The sequence below is a fragment of the Mustelus asterias genome, unplaced genomic scaffold, assembly GCF_964213995.1.
Source record: "Mustelus asterias unplaced genomic scaffold, sMusAst1.hap1.1 HAP1_SCAFFOLD_2824, whole genome shotgun sequence".
Lineage (NCBI taxonomy): Eukaryota > Metazoa > Chordata > Chondrichthyes > Carcharhiniformes > Triakidae > Mustelus > Mustelus asterias.
Genome location: NW_027592769.1, coordinates 3581 through 19795, shown reverse-complemented (window position 1 = coordinate 19795; position 16215 = coordinate 3581). Strand labels below are relative to the sequence as shown.

Here is a 16215-nt window from a genome sequence, read left to right as displayed (position 1 = left end):
ACACAGTGGGTTAGCACTGCTGCCTCACAGCGCCAGGGACCTGGGATCGATTCCCGGCTTGGGGCACTGTCTGTGTGGAGTCTGCACATTCTCCCCGTGTCTGCATGGGTTTCCTCCCACGCTCCGAAAGACGTGCTGGTTAGGTGCTAAATTCTCCCTCAGTGGAACCCGAACAGGCACCGGAGGGTGGCGATTAGGGGATTTTCACAGTAACTTCATTGCAGTGTTAATGTAAGCCTACTTGTGACACTAATAAATAAATCTTCCCTCTCTCCCCATATCCGTGAATTTCCTAAAACATATCGATTTCAGTCTTGGACGTACTCAATGACTGAGGATCCAGGGCTTTCTGGGGTAAAGAATCCTAAAGATTTGCCACCCTCCAAGTGAAGACATTCTTCCTCATCTCATTCTGAAATGGTGACCCTTCATTCTAAGACTGTGACTCTGTGTTCCCCAGCCAGGGCCGAAGCATTTCCCGAATTCTATCTGTCCTACCCAGCCCCCCAGGAATTATATGTTTCAATGTAATCACTTCTCATTCTTTAAAACTGCAGGGAAAATGGGTCCAATCCACTCGAGCATCTCGTCAAGCAGACAATCCTGGAAACTCCCTGGCCCCAATTCTTCATTGTTGCGGATTACAGTGGCCTTTCGGTCCATTCTGTCAGTGCTAGCTCTCTGTAGCAGTTCTGGCAATTCATCCCATTCCCATGTCCTTTCCTCTGTCTGCCTGCAAATGGAGCAGTTTCCAGTGATTATTGTATGTCTTCACAGATGAGGAGCGGGTGTCTCACTGCACCAGGCAGAATGACACTGTGTGTGAGTGTGAAGCAGGAAGATTCTGTTTGCCACACCAGTCCTGTGAGATGTGTCAGAAATGTAAAACGTAAGTCACGTTTCATCATCTCTGCAATTGACTTGGGTGAGGGCTCAAAAGCATGGGGTTAGATACAGAGTAAAGCTCCCACTACACTTTCCCCCATCAAACACTCCTAGGACAGACACAGCAAGGGGTTAGATACAGAGTAAAGCTCCCTCAAGATTGACCCATCAAACACTCCCAGGAGAGGTACAGCACGGGGTTAGATACAGAGTAAAGCTCCCTCTACACTGTCCCCATCAAACACCCCCAGGACAGATATACCACGATGTTAGATACAGGGTAAAGCTCCCTCTACACTGTCCCCATCAAACACCCCCAGGACAGGTACAGCACGGGGTTAGATACAGAGTAAAGCTCCCTCTATACTGTCCCCATCAAACACCCCCAGGACAGGTACAGCACGGGGTTAGATACAGAGCAAAGCTCCCTCTACACTGTCCCCATCAAACACCTCCAGGACAGATACAGCACAACGTTAGACACAAGGTAAAGCTTCCTCTACGCTGTCCCCATCAAACACTCCCAAGACAGGTACAGCACGGGGTTAGATACAGAGTAAAGCTCCCTCTACACTGTCCCCCATCAAACAGGACAGGTACAGCACGGGGTTAGATACAGAGTAAAGCTCCCTGTACACTGTTCCCATCAAACAGGACAGATACAGCACAACGTTCGATACAAGGTAAAGCTTCCTCTACGCTGTCCCCATCAAACACTCCCAGGACAGGTACAGCACGGGGTTAGGTACAGAGTAAAGCTCCCTCTACACTGACCCCATCAAACACTCCCAGGACAGGTACAGCATGGGGTGAGATACAGAGTAAAGCTCCCTCTACACTGTCCCCCATCAAACACTCCCAGGGCAGGTACACTGTAGTTACATACAATGAGAAGACAACTTCCCGTGGTTTGAATATTGATGTGATTTGTCCTGATTTTCTAGGTGTCCTGAAGGCCAGACTGTTCAGAAGAAATGTTCCCGGATATCAGACACTGTGTGTGGAATTGAAGACAGCACCACAGGAGGCCTGTCATCAGGTGAGTGTTTTTGAACACTGCAGGTTTCTGTTAGGGAAGCTGTGTTCTATCAGTGTGCTGTTAATGATTGCATTTTCCCCTTCTTTCAGCTTCTGTTGCTGCGATCGTGGTGGTTCTGAGTGTTCTGTTGCTGTGTGTCACCCCCATCATTTGCTACAAGACGACCGGTTGCACAAATCAATTCCAAAGTGAGTGTATTAATGATTCAGTCAGCCTCTGGGATTTTCCCTGTCTCTGCATTACCTCTCCCTGTAACTGAGGGAGAAGGTGTTTATCCATCCCCCAGCCTCCCGCCCAGAGATCCAAGCACACACGAACTGTGTCAACATCCTGCTGGACCTACACTTTATACCGTGCCCCCCCCCCCCATTCAAATTCCCAGCTCCCCGCCACATCTTCCTGATTGTGGATGTCCCAAAGATCTCCACCATTCCAGACAAAGATATTTGAATCATCACCGTTAGTGTGATAACTTGTGCAAAAGAAAGATCCCAACTTCACCAAGCTGCTAAATTACTAACTCTTATTCAAAGTTAACCAAAATGAGAAGAACTCCACCTGCTCCCCTTTGAGACATTAACTAGAGGTCTTTTACATTCACCCAAGAGAGCAGATGGGTCTCAATTTAAACTTTCACTTGAAGACTCCCTCTGACAGTGCGGCACTCCCTCAGCACTGACCCTCTGACAGTGCGGCACTCCCTCAGCACTGACCCTCTGACAGTGCGGCACTCCCTCAGCACTGACCCTCTGACAGTGCGGCACTCCCTCAGTACTGACCCTCTGACAGTGCGGCACTCCCTCAGTACTGACCCTCTGACAGTGCGGCACTCCCTCAGCACTGACCCTCGGACAGTGCAGCACTGCCTCAGTACTGACCCTCTGACAGTGCGGCACTCCCTCAGTACTGACCCTCGGACATTGCAGCACTGTCTCAGTACTGACCTTCTGACAGTGCAGCACTTCCTCAGTACTGACCCTCTGACAGTGCGGCACTACCTCAGCACTGACCTTCTGACAGTGCGGCACTCCCTCAGTACTGACCTTCTGACAGTGCGGCACTCCCTCAGTACTGACCCTCTGACAGTGCGGCACTACCTCAGTACTGACCTTCTGACAGTGCGGCACTCCCTCAGTACTGACCCTCTGACAGTGCGGCACTCCCTCAGTACTGACCCTCTGACAGTGCAGCACTCCCTCAGTACTGACCCTCTGACAGTGCGGCACTCCCTCAGTACTGACCCTCTGACAGTGCAGCGCTCCCTCAGTACTGACCCTCTGACAGTGCGGCACTCCCTCAGCACTGACCCTCTGACAATGCGGCACTCCCTCTGTACTGACCCTCGGACAGTGCAGCGCTCCCTCAGTACTGACCCTCTGACAGTGCAGCACTGCCTCAGTCCTGACCCTCGGACAGTACGGCACTCCCTCAGCACTGACCCTCGGACAGTGCGGCACTTCTTCAGTACTGACCCTCTGACAGTGCGGCACTCCCTCAGTACGGACCCTTTGACAGTGCGGCACTCCCTCAGTACTGACCTTCTGACAGTGTGGCACTCCCTCAGTACTGACCCTCTGACAGCGCGGCACTCCCTCAGTATTGACCCTCTGACAGTGCAGCGCTCCCTCAGTACTGACCCTCTGACAGTGCGGCACTCCCTCAGCACTGACCCTCTGACAATGCGGCACTCCCTCTGTACTGACCCTCGGACAGTGCAGCACTGCCTCAGTCCTGACCCTCGGACAGTACGGCACTCCCTCAGCACTGACCCTCAGACATTGTAGCACTGCCTCAGTACTGACCCTCTGACAGTGCAGTGCTCCCTCAGTACTGACCCTCTGACAGTGCAACGCTCCCTCAGTACTGACCCTCTGACAGTGCGGCACTCCCTCAGTACTGACCCTCTGACAGTGCGGTGCTCCCTCAGTACTGACCCTCTGACAGTGCAACGCTCCCTCAGTACTGACCCTCTGCACTGATCCTCTGACCATTCACAGAACGTGAGCCTGCGTTTGATGCTCCGCGCCCTTGAACCACGGTCTGTGTCTTGAATCTAACAGCCATCTAAATGGCTGTGACAGTTTCTCTCATTTATTCCCAACAGAGATCCGCCAGATGGTATTCATACGGCTGCGGCAATCCAAGCCTGCAGGTAAGTGAGAGACAGGGACAAGAAGCAGCCAGAGTGAGTGACACCAAATTCGACGGTCACATTGGTTTATCATAGAATCCCAACTCTTCCGCTACAACTCTCACCAACTTTTACAGATGTACCATAGAAAGCATTCTTTCTGGTTGTATCACAGCTTGGTATGGCTCCTGCTCTGACCAAGACCGCAAGAAACTACAAAGGGTTGTAAACGTAGCCCAGTCCATCACGCAAACCAGCCTTCCATCCATTGACTCTGTCTATACTTCCCGCTGCCTCGGCAAAGCAGCCAGCATAATTAAGGACCCCACTCACCCTGGACATTCTCTCTTCCACCTTCTTCCTTTGGGAAAAAGATACAAGTCTGAGGTCACGTACCAACCGACTCAAGAACAGCTTCTTCCCCGCTGCCATCAAACTTTTGAATGGTCCTACCATATATTAATCTGATCTTTCTCTACACTCTAGCTATGACTGTAACACAACATTCTGCACCCTCTCTTTTCCTTCTCCCTTATGTACTCTATGAACGGTATGTTTATTCTGTATAGCTCGCAAGAAACAATACTTTTCACTGTATCCTAATAAATGTGATGATAATAAATCAAATCTACAGTACGGGAGGAGGCCATTCAGCCCATCTAGTCTGCACTAACCCTCCAATGAAACATCTTACCCAGGTCCTATCCATACATTTAGCATGGCCAGTCCACCAAAAGATGTGCAGGTTAGGAGTGTGGGAGGAAACCTGAGCAAAAAAGTGAAAGTGGAGTCACAGGTGGACAGAGTGGTGAAGAAGGCATTCGGCATGCTTGGTTTCATTGGTCAGAGCATTGAATACAGGAGTTGGGACATCTTGTTGAAGTTGTACAAGACATTGGTAAGGCCACACTTGGAATACTGTGTACAGTTCTGGTCACCTTATTATAGAAAGGATAATATTAAACTCGAAAGAGTGCAGAAAAGATTTAATAGGATGCTACCGGGACTTGATGGTTTGAGTTATAAGGAGAAGCTGGATAGACTGGGACTTTTCTCCCTGGAGCGTAGGAGGCTTAGAGGTGATCTTATAGAGGTCTATAAAATAATAAGGGATCGATCAGCTAGATGGTCAACATCTTTTCCCAAAGGTAAGGGAGTCTAAAACTAGAGGGCATAGGTTTAAGGTGAGAGGGAAAAGGTCCAGAGGGGCAAGTTTTTCACGCAAAGGGTAGTGATGTCTGGAACAAGTTGCCGGTGGTAGTAGTAGAGGCGGGTACAATTTTGTCTTTTGAAAAGCATTTAGACAGTTACGTGGGTATAGAGGGATATGGGCCAAATGTGGGCAATTGGGATTAGGTTAATGGTTTAAAACAAAAGAGTGGCAAGTTGGGCCGGAGGGCCTGTTTCCATGCTGTAAACCTTTATGGCCCGGAGGAAACCCACACAGACACGGGGAGAACATGCAATCTCCAACAGACAGTGGCCAGAGGCCAGAATTGAACCCTGGGTTCCTGGCTCTGTGAGGCTTGCGTGCTAACTGCTGTCGCCCTGCTGCCTCATTCCTTAACACTGCTCCTGTTGACTCCCACTCTCTCCTCATGCTTGAAGAATCCCACTAGTGGGCCAATCTTTGGAAGATCAGCAATGATGCAATATGAATGGCCATGGTCTGGGGAAAAGGGGGTTGTGATAATGAAGTTTGTGTTTCTTGTAGTTTATGACTGTGATCTATGTGTCACATCTCTGTGTTACAGGTCTCGGAGATGGAGCTGTAGAGGAAGAGCACCATCCAGTGGTGAGTAAACACACCCTCTTTTTTAAAAAAAGTTTATTTGTTAGTGTCACAAGTCGGCTTACATTGACACTGCAATGAAGTTACTGTGAAAATCCCCTAGTCGCCACACTCTTGTTCGGGTACACTGAGGAAGAATTTAGCACCTAACCAGCATGTCTTTCGGACTGTGGGAGGAAACCCACGCAGACACTGGGAGAACGTGCAAACTCCACACAGACAGCTGTGATTCCCAAGTTGGGAATGGAACCCAGTTCACTGGTGCTGTGAGGCAGCAGTGCTAACCACTGTGCCACTATCCTGACAGGCCAAGCATCTCCAACTCCATTTTAACACCCCGATCCATCCTGTTTGATGATGAGGCCCAGGTTGCAATCACTTTGAATTAGTGAGGGCAAGTCAGGACATGGCCCACACTGTTGAGGCCTTGAGGAATGAAGGGGAGTGAGATGCCCAGGTCTCTGCTTTCACAAACCTCCAAATGCTGATTTCAGAAGCCAGATGCTTTCCACCATTTGCATTTTGTCCTCACCCTGGGGGAAAATTATATTGATTTGATTAATTTATTATTGTCACATGTATTGGGATAATGAAAAGTATTGTCTCTTGCACGCTATACAAAGCATACCCTTCATAGAGTATATAGAGGAGAAGGAAAGGAGAGGGTGCAGAATGTAGTGTTACAGTCATAGCTAGGGTGTAGAGAAAGATCAACTTAATGCAAGGGAGGTTCATTCAAAAGTTTGATGGCAGCAGGGAAGCTGTTCTTGAGTCAGTTGGTACGTGACCTCAGACTTTTGCATCTTTTTCCCAATGGAAGAAGGTGAAAGAGAGAATGTCCGGTGTGCTTGGGATCCTTGGTTGCTTTGCCGAGGCAGCAGGAAGTGTAGACTTAGTCAGTGGACGGGAGGCTGGTTTATGTAATGCACTGGGGGGGAATACGTGTGGGGTGTTGTATTTATTGCCCCTCGAGACTAAGACAGACCCTCAATACCCCAGGGCCTTGGCTTTCTTCTGGAGCTTTGAAGATTGAGAAACATATTTAAGGAGAAACCAGACCAACATGAGGGAGAAGAGGGTAGAGAGTTATGAGGTAGATTTAGATGAGGAAAGATGGAAGGAGGGTAGAGTGGAGTGTAAGCGTGAAATTGGGCTGAATGGCCTGTCTCTGTGCTGGATATCCCAGGGAATGGAGATGATCCCATACAAACTTCTGAGAGGGCGTGACGGTGGGTGCTGAGAGGATAAAGGGGCATTTCCGAATGAGAGGGGGAGAAACTTCTTTGATCAGGGCTGCACTCTCGTTAGTGTATCCAGGACCCATCGTTAGGGAATCAGGGGAGGAGCTGATGTCAAACTTTAGCCATGATCTTATTGAATGGGACAGCAGACTTAAGGGGCTGAATGGACTACTCTTGCTTCCAACATCCAGGTGATCCGTTCATGGGAAGGGTTGTTGGGGTGGTTCCCCTCAAGCAGAAATTGTATTCAGCCCATAGCTTGTACAAGAGACAGTGGAATAGATCTGGGATTCGAGGAGGACTCCACAAGGCCAATACTCAAAGATGGTTAGGTGTTCACGGAGCATGCCAGACCCGTCAAATAGATTGATTAAAGGGTGGCGGTGAACCGTGGCTTATACTTGGTACTTTCTTCACGAGAAAGAGAGGAGAAAGATGGCGCAGGAGCGAGACTACTTCTTGCAAGCTGTCCCCAGCATACCTTCTAATTTCATCTCTTACTCCTGTTCTGCACTTCTAAAACTGAATTCTAACTCTTCTAAACTTCCTAATAATGAAGCTGATCTTTCTTTTCATCCTATCAGTAACTGCAACACTACATTCTGCACCCTCTCCTCTATGTACTCTATGAACGGTATGCTTTGTCTGTATAGCGCGCAAGAAACAATACTTTTCACTGTATCCCAATACATGTGACAAAACAATCAAATTATCCTTTTCTCATATTTCTGCCCAGGTGTCAAGAATTTAACCAATATCCTAGTCTGCCTGACCCTGGTCATCTGGCCTGGCAGCATCTGAAAGGAGAGAAAAGAGCTGATGTTGAGTCCAGATGACCTTTTAGCTTTGACAAAGGGTCATCTGGACTCGAAACGTCAGTTCTTTTCTCTCCTTACGGATGCTGCCAGACCTGCTGAGATTTTCCAGCATTTCCTCTTTTGGTTTCTGATTCCAGCATCCACAGTATTTGCTTTTATTCTGGTCTCCTGGATTAGGGGGTGTTCACTGTTTGAATTCCACAGGGTTCAATTTGCTTCCATTCTGTGTTTCACCGCAATCACACAATTTATTCTGACCACCAATCCATTCCTCTTCAACCCTCAACCACAGACCCCTTAAAGATGTTCTCCCAGCTCCCCTTTATCACAAGATGCACGGTGAGGGTGGGGGGAGAGGAATTTCCTTGGGCAGCTGTATCCACAGTTCACGAAGCTGTATCCGACTCGCACAGAGATCTGCTTTCTGCCTCCAGCAAGCCTTTATTGCCCAGGAACGAGGCCATTCTGCCCATTGGGTTCTTGTCGGTTCGTCCAATCTGTCCCCATTTCCCATTGCTCCATCCCCGTGGCCCTACCTGTCTATTTTCCTCAAGTCCCCATCCAATTTCCTTTTAAAATCATTGAGTAGATGGTTCCTAGTCTGGTGATCCACTGTGAATCTGAATACCCATCTTCTCCCTGCAGGACGTTGAAAGCGGGGGAGACGTTGAGAGGACAGACAATGAGGTTAATGAAACTCGGAATGAGAGCGAAGCTTTACTGCGGAACAGTCCGGATGCCTCAGCAGGACGTTGTGTTGAAACCTCTGTGCCGAGCCCCTTACGGACCATATTTAACCCCTTGGGACCACCTGAAGCGGCTGACCCTAGTGATCCTGATAAAACCATGGTAAGTCCCTGATCAAAGCTTTCCATCCCAACGCTCACCTCTGTTGCACTTTTTGCGAACTTGCTTGGTTTGGTATCCTGGGTAACCAGATTGGGGAAAGCGAACTATGCAAGGCTATCCACTTTAGTTGGCAGGGCAGAGGAGTAAAGTATCTTTTTAAATGGTAAGGAACTGGGAGCCATTACACTGATGGGCTCCTCCATCATTGAGGATGGGGATAATTGTGGAGCATCCTCCTCGAGTGAGTTGTTTAATTGTCCATCACCATTCACAGCTGGATGTGTCAGGACTGCAGAGGTTAGATCTGACCCATTGGTTGTGGAATTACTCAGTTCTGTCTATTACTTGTTACTTATGCTGTTTGACACGCAAATAATCCTGCGTTATCGTGTCACCAGGTTGACACCTCATTTTGAGGTATGTCTGGTGCTGCTCCTGGCATGCACTCCTCATTGAACCAGGGTTGATCCCCTGGCTTGTTGGGAAAGGTAGAGTGGGGGGATATGCTGAGCCATGAGGTTACAGATAGTGGTCGAGTATAATTCTACTGCTGCTAATGGCCCACAGCGCCTCATGTCTTGAGTTGCTAGATCTGTTTGAAATCTGTTCCATTCAGTGCGATGGCAGTGCCACACAACACGATGGAGGGTTTCCTCAATGTGAAGATGGGACTTTGTCTCCACAAAGACTGTGCAGTTGTCACTCCTACGAATATTGTCACGGACAGATCCATCTGTGGCAGGCAGGTTGGTGAGGATGAGGATTCAAGTATGTTTTTCCCTCACCCCTTGCTGCAGTCCCAGACTTGCAGCTATATCCTTTAGGATCCAGCCAGCTCAGTCTGTGGTACTACCAAGCCACAATAACATTGATGAATGTCCAAAGATGTGTGGGTTCGGTTGATTGGCTATGCTAAATTGACCCTAGTGTCAGGGGGGGTTAACAGAGTCAATATGTGGGGTTATGGGAATAGGACCCGGGCGAGAGCGGTGCAGACTCAATGGGCCGAATGGCCACCTCCTGCACTGTAGAGATTCTGTGAATTATTTTGGGGGCTGACGGTGGAGGGGATGACAGGGAAAGTTTCCCCTGTTGGAGAATCTAGGATTTGGGGTTTCAATCTCAGAATAAGGTGCCAGCCATTTCAAACAGATGAGGTGGAATTTCCTCCTCCATGGGTCTGAGTTGTGAATCTTTGGAAATCTCTCCCCAGAGGGCGGTGGATTCTCTGGCGTTGACTATATTCAAGACAGCGATTGATTTCATCAAAGAATCCTAGGATTCTTGATTTGATCAATTATTTTGGTCAGTGAGGGATATGTGGATCAGACGAGAAAATGTTGGCCAAACTCCGATTGAATAAAGCAGCAGGCCTGACGGGCAGAATGGCCTACCCTCACTTTTTTTTGGGGGGTACTTCAATTCTAATTTTAAAAAAGCCAATTCAAATTAAGTCCAATCAGGGTGGCACAGTGGTTAGCACTGCTACCTCAGTACCAGGGTCCCGGGTTCAATTCTGGCCTCTGTGCGGAGTCTGCACATTCTCCCGTGTCTGCGTGGGTTTCCTCCCCCAGTCCGAAAGACGTGCCGGTTAGGTTGTTTGGCCATGCTAAATTGCCCCTTATTGGCAGGATAAATGTGTGTGGTTGCGGGGCTAGAGTCTGGGTGGGATTGTGGTCGGTGCAGGCTCAATGGGCTGAATGGCCACACTCTGCACTGTAGGGATTTTGATTCCCATATGAGGAACAAACCAGATCCAAGCTGACAAGACAAGATATTGCAAGCCATCTTGGGCTTGATCAAACAAGATCCAAGCTTACAGGATGAGAAATTGCACCCCCTCCTGGGCTTGATCTGACGCTTCATCTTACCCGAAAGGCTGAGGTGGCTTTGAAAAGTTCCATCAGGTGAAGCCTCGGTTTTCCCTCATTGGCTACCCTTGCGCTGTGGTTGAGCCACTTTTTCCCACACCTTGGATTTGAAATAATGACTTCATTTTTAAGTTTCTTCACTTTGGATTTGCCTCACCAACCTTCAGCTCTGTACACACAAATCCAACACGCCCACACCCCAACAGACAAAAAATTGCGCAAAGATCTTGGATGGACTTAACCATGTAGTGAAAGCTTCAGCCATTCGTCCTTTTTATTTCATTTATTGACCTCTACTTTACAGGAGAAACCTCAGCCCTTTCAAATGATCGAAGAATTCCCTGACACTGAAGGTAATCTGCTGTGAAAATTAATTCAATTGTTGATAACTGCTGATTGGAATGATGATTAATTAAATCATTTCCTTTCTCCTATCTTGCGGGTTTCCCTTGCGTTCTCGTTGGAAAGGCTCTTGCCCCGGTTTTCAAATCCCTCCGAGACCCTCATCCCCTCCCCTGTATTCTGTATTCTCCCTCCAACCCCAGAGACCTAGGGTCAGAGGCTCTGGGGACCCAGTTTGAATCCTACCGCAGCAGATTTGAATTTAATAAAAAATCTGGAATTGAAGATCTAATGATGACCACGAAACCATTGTCAATTGTCGGAAAAACCCACCTTGTCCTTTAGGGGAGGGAGGTCTGCCTTCCTTGCCTGTCTGGCCCCACATACAACTCCAGATCCATTCTAAAATGCCCTCTGAAAAGGGCAACCCACTCATTTCATAGGCAATTAGGGATGGCCAACAGATTCTGGCCTTACCAGTGACGCCCACATCCCAGGTATGGATAGAAAAATGGCTTGGCAAGCCACATTGAGGGAAAATTGGGATGGGCAACAGATGTTGGCCTTTCTCTGCGATGTTGTGAGATCAATTAACTGCGGCCTGAACCCCTCGATTTTGTTACGCTGGAGGCTGGCCTGTGGGGTATTCTCTTGCATGATAGATGGGGTTGCGAGCTATTCTCTTGTACGGCATTCTGAATTGCGTGTCTGTTCTCCTGAGGCGATGAGAATCTTTAATGTGACGTGTGGCTTTTCAGGCTTGCAGCAGAGTTTCCCATCCTTTGTCAACGCGGTCCCAATCGGAAGGTGGAAGGAATTCATGCGGCACCTTTATCTGACGGAAAACCAGATTATGGAGGCTGAGCGTAATAACGTGAACGACGTAAAGGAAGGACATTATCAGATGCTTCAAACTTGGCTTCAGAAGATGGGTAACAAAGCCTCGATAACGGTTCTGCTGCGGACCCTAGATGAAATGGACCTGGTGACAGCAGCTAATGAAATAAGCTCATCTATACTTAATAATAAAACCAAGGAGCACTAAATATTGGGGATCGGAGCGTTGGCACTTTGAACAAGACACAAGCACGTTGGACGAGGCCTCGAGTAGCCAGGACTGACAGGTACCTCACTCCGGAGAATGGAAAAATGGACTCTGAGCTCAGTAACTCAAGATCATTGTGAAGCACAGAGACTGCAAAATATTCCTGAACCGTCAGTTCCTCTCTCGCTGTCTGCACTCCCCGATCTTCCAATCAAATTCAATCTTGGGAAGAACTAAACTCAACAGATCAAATAAAACGCTGCTATTTGTTATTCACTGTTATTTTAATAAAATTATTTTAGATTGTTGAAAAGAGCAGCATTCCTCTGCATTGGATTCAACATGACCGGATGGGATTCTGATAACAAGGACCTATTTCACAAAGGCCTGTTGTTTTGAGGCATGTTTGATGTTTTATTGGAAAGCTCTTGTCAGAGGGCCCTGCTGATGTCACATGAGAAAGAACACTTAGTTCTGCAACCAGCGAGCCAGAGCTTCATCGTCCGCCTGCCCGTCACGAAACTCGTTTCAGCAGGTAGGCCGAGCAGGGTTTCCTGGCTGGGGCCTTGATTTCCGTCAAGGGGTCGGCGGGCGGGAGGAGAGGTCAGGGTCTGTGTACCCGATGAGAGACCCATCAGACAGCAAAGACCGGGTGGCGTAACAAACAGTGAGTGGCTGCTCAGTCTCTCAAGGGAGCAACTCTGGAATGGAGGGCATGGGGTGATTGACCAGCCTGAGCTGTTGTACTGGAGCAAAGCTGCATCCTCAACACTGTGTGGAATGTGGGGTGGGGGAAACACACCAGTGAGTGGGGCTCACAACATGTTGCCAACACTGTGGTGTACTGACTGAACATGACACAGGGTGACCGTATTTTGGGACACCAAATTGGGGGGGGAAAGGGGAACACAACATAAAGCAGAGTAGCCAGCTGGGACATATGGCTTTCTGCAGCTAATATTTCCGACAGTTACACAGAGCATTAGTACTGATGTGACCATGACACTATTGAAACCCACTTAACCCGTATTTGTAAACAGCGCAACAATTTCAAAAAATCCATTTTCCACTCGCACAGCAATTTGTACCACCAGAGAGAATCGACACCCTGTTCTCCTGTGGCATCAGACATTTTGAAATTTGGAATTCTTGTATTTGTCCTGAAGCGTGCAAGAGGGAAAACTTCAACAATGTGTGTCTCTCTCCTTTTAGCAAAACTTTCATTGTGCTGCACAGTCTACCCTTCAATTCAGAATCAAAAGACCTTTTTTAGTTGCTGCAAATTTCTTTCAGATTTGAGGTTCAGTGCAGTGTGACGTGTGTTTGGGTTCGGGGCCAGTTTCTGTGCTCTCTCTCTCTCTTTAGTTCGGGCCCTTAAGATTCCGGCAGGACTGAGTACAGGGCTGGTTCGGGTGGAGGGAATTCTGCAACTTACGAGAAAGAGAGAGAAAGGGAGGAATGAATCTCGCTGAAAAAATTGGCATCGGAGAGTAGTGGCTCAACGGGGTAGAGTTGACGCCTGTATTTTCCTGCAGTCAGACACTGGCTCCATTTGCCAAGGTGGCAAGTTTTGAGTTCAGGATAATTAATCCCCTGCTTTGTGGTGTGTGTTGGTAACCGGTTGGGCTGTGCCAGTGGCTGTAGCTGTGCTGGAGACTCACTGGGTACACTCACCGCCCCCCGCACCACCACCGGTTAATTTAATCTCTCCGGTAAGAACAGATTGAAACATTTTGATTTGCACAATTGTTCCATTCAAAATTTGACACTTTGTATTTCAATCAACTTGCCCGACCGATTGATGTGAAAATGTAAATAAATGTAAATAAACGTGGTTTTCTAATTAATGCTGCTCTGTTATCTGTGAATTGCGTTCTTCAAAAAGTGTTAACACAGCTACTGGTTTGCGTGCTTGCAGAGTCCGTGGACCACGTTTATGTCAATTCTCCCAGGCTACACCACCTTTTTAGTTTGCTGAGAAAACTATTCAATTCTTTTTGGTTGCAGTTCAACCCCACACTCCTGATCTTTGGACAGTGTAGAGGGAGCTTTACTCTGTATCTAACCCCGTGCTGTACCTGTCCTGGGAGTGTTTGATGGGGACAGTGTAGAGGGAGCTTTACTCTGTATCTAACCCCGTGCTGTACCTGTCCTGGGAGCGTTTGATGGGGGACAGTGTAGAGGGAGCTTTACTCTGTATCTAACCCCGTGCTGTACCTGTCCTGGGAGTGTTTGATGGGGGACAGTGTAGTGGGAGCTTTACTGTGTATCTAACCCTGTGCTGTACCTGTCCTGGGAGTGTTTGATGGGGGACAGTGTAGGAGGAGCTTTACTCTGTATCTAACCCTGTCCTGTACCTGTCCTGGGAGTGTTTGATGGGGGATAGTGTAGAAGGAGCTTTACTCTGTATCTAACCCTGTGCTGCAGCTATCCTGGGAGTGTTTGATGGGGACAGTGTCGAGGGAGCATTACTCTGGATCTAACCCCGTGCTGTACCTGTCCTGGGAGTGTTTGATGGGGACAGTGTAGAGGGAGCTTTACTCTGTATCTAACCCCGTGCTGTACCTGTCCTGGGAGCGTTTGATGGGGGACAGTGTAGAGGGAGCTTTACTCTGTATCTAACCCCGTGCTGTACCTGTCCTGGGAGTGTTTGATGGGGGACAGTGTAGTAGGAGCTTTACTGTGTATCTAACCCTGTGCTGTACCTGTCCTGGGAGTGTTTGATGGGGGACAGTGTAGGAGGAGCTTTACTCTGTATCTAACCCTGTCCTGGGAGTGTTTGATGGGGGATAGTGTAGAAGGAGCTTTACTCTGTATCTAACCCTGTGCTGCAGCTATCCTGGGAGTGTTTGATGGGGACAGTGTCGAGGGAGCATTACTCTGGATCTAACCCCGTGCTGTACCTGTCCTGGGAGTGTTTGATGGGGACAGTGTAGAGGGAGCTTTACTCTGTATCTAACCTCATGCCATACCTGTCCTCGGAGTGTTTGATGGCGACAGTGTCGAGGGAGGTTTACTGTGTATCTAACCTGTCCTGGGAGTGTTTGATGGGGACTGTGTAGAGGGAGGTTTACTGTGTATCTAACCCGTCCTATACCTGTCCTGGGAGTGTTTGGTGGGGGACAGTGTAGAGGGAGGTTTACTCTGTATCTAACCCCATGCTGTACCTGTCCTGGGAGTGTTTGGGGACAGTGTAGAGGGAGATTTACTCTATTAACCCTGTGTTGTAGCTGTCCTGGGAGTGTTTGATGGGGACTCTTTGTGATATTATTTTTGCCTCTATGAGCTCACAGTCACTGCTATCCTCTGGCACTGATGTCACTGTTCCACCTGGTTTATATTTGATGTGGTCCGTGAAGCTGGAGGCAGAGATCATGCACCCCCCAGAGGATCATCAATAAATGTGGTGAGTCCCAGGCTTGGGTGATATGGCTGGAGGAGGCAACTCCCTCTTTATATCATGTTTGCTTAGCGTCCCTGGCCGTCTCTGCTACCTCAGCTCAGCCTTGCCGTCTGCTCTCTGGCTGGTCTGCCCTTGTTGCCGTCATGGCCTTAGGGCCCATGCTAACACTTTGCAATGATCAGGAATGAGCCAAGATACTGGTACACTATCTAAATTAATGGGGCTTTGAAGCCTCTCTGAGAGCACCCCACTCCCATTGCCCAGCCCCACACTGGCTGACCCTTCACTGGATGTCAGTCACAGTGCCCCCCCCCGACAATTGTACCCACCTCTACTACTGCCTCTGGCAGCTCGTTCCAGACACTCACCACCCTGTGTGTGAAACAATTGCCCCTCTGCACACCTTTATATCTCTCCCCCCTCACCTTAAACCTATGCCCTCTAGTTTTAGACTCCCCTACCTTTGGGGAAAGATGTTGACTATCTAGCTGATCTGTGCCCCTCATTATTTTACAGACTTCTATAAGATCACCCCCAAGTCTCCTACACTCCAGGGAAAAAAGTCCCAGTCTATCCAGCCTCTCCTTATAACTCAAACCATTAAGTCCCGGTAGCATCCTAGTAAATCTTTTTTGCACTCTTTCTAGTTTAATAATATCTTTTCTATAATAGGGTGACCGGAACTGTACACAGTATTCCACATGTGGCCGTACCAATGTCTTGTACAACTTCACCAAGACGTACCAACTCCTGTATTCAATGTTCTGACCAATGAAACCAAGCATGCTGAATGTCTTCT

The 16215-nt window shown here is 48.4% G+C and overlaps 1 protein-coding gene across 1 annotated transcript in view; it reads left to right on the top strand.

Moving 5' to 3' along the window:
- Positions 1-13858, top strand: part of LOC144490057 (tumor necrosis factor receptor superfamily member 10A-like) — a 39919-nt gene extending 26061 nt beyond the window's left edge. Inside the window, exons 4-11 of the mRNA XM_078207869.1 lie at positions 778-889; positions 1830-1924; positions 2014-2112; positions 4029-4076; positions 5810-5850; positions 8552-8755; positions 10931-10979; positions 11727-13858. Of these exons, the coding sequence (XP_078063995.1) occupies positions 778-889; positions 1830-1924; positions 2014-2112; positions 4029-4076; positions 5810-5850; positions 8552-8755; positions 10931-10979; positions 11727-12013 (935 nt within the window). The 3' untranslated portion in view covers positions 12014-13858. The remainder of the gene's footprint in view (positions 1-777; positions 890-1829; positions 1925-2013; positions 2113-4028; positions 4077-5809; positions 5851-8551; positions 8756-10930; positions 10980-11726) is intronic.
- The last annotated feature ends 2357 nt before the right edge of the window (positions 13859-16215 follow it).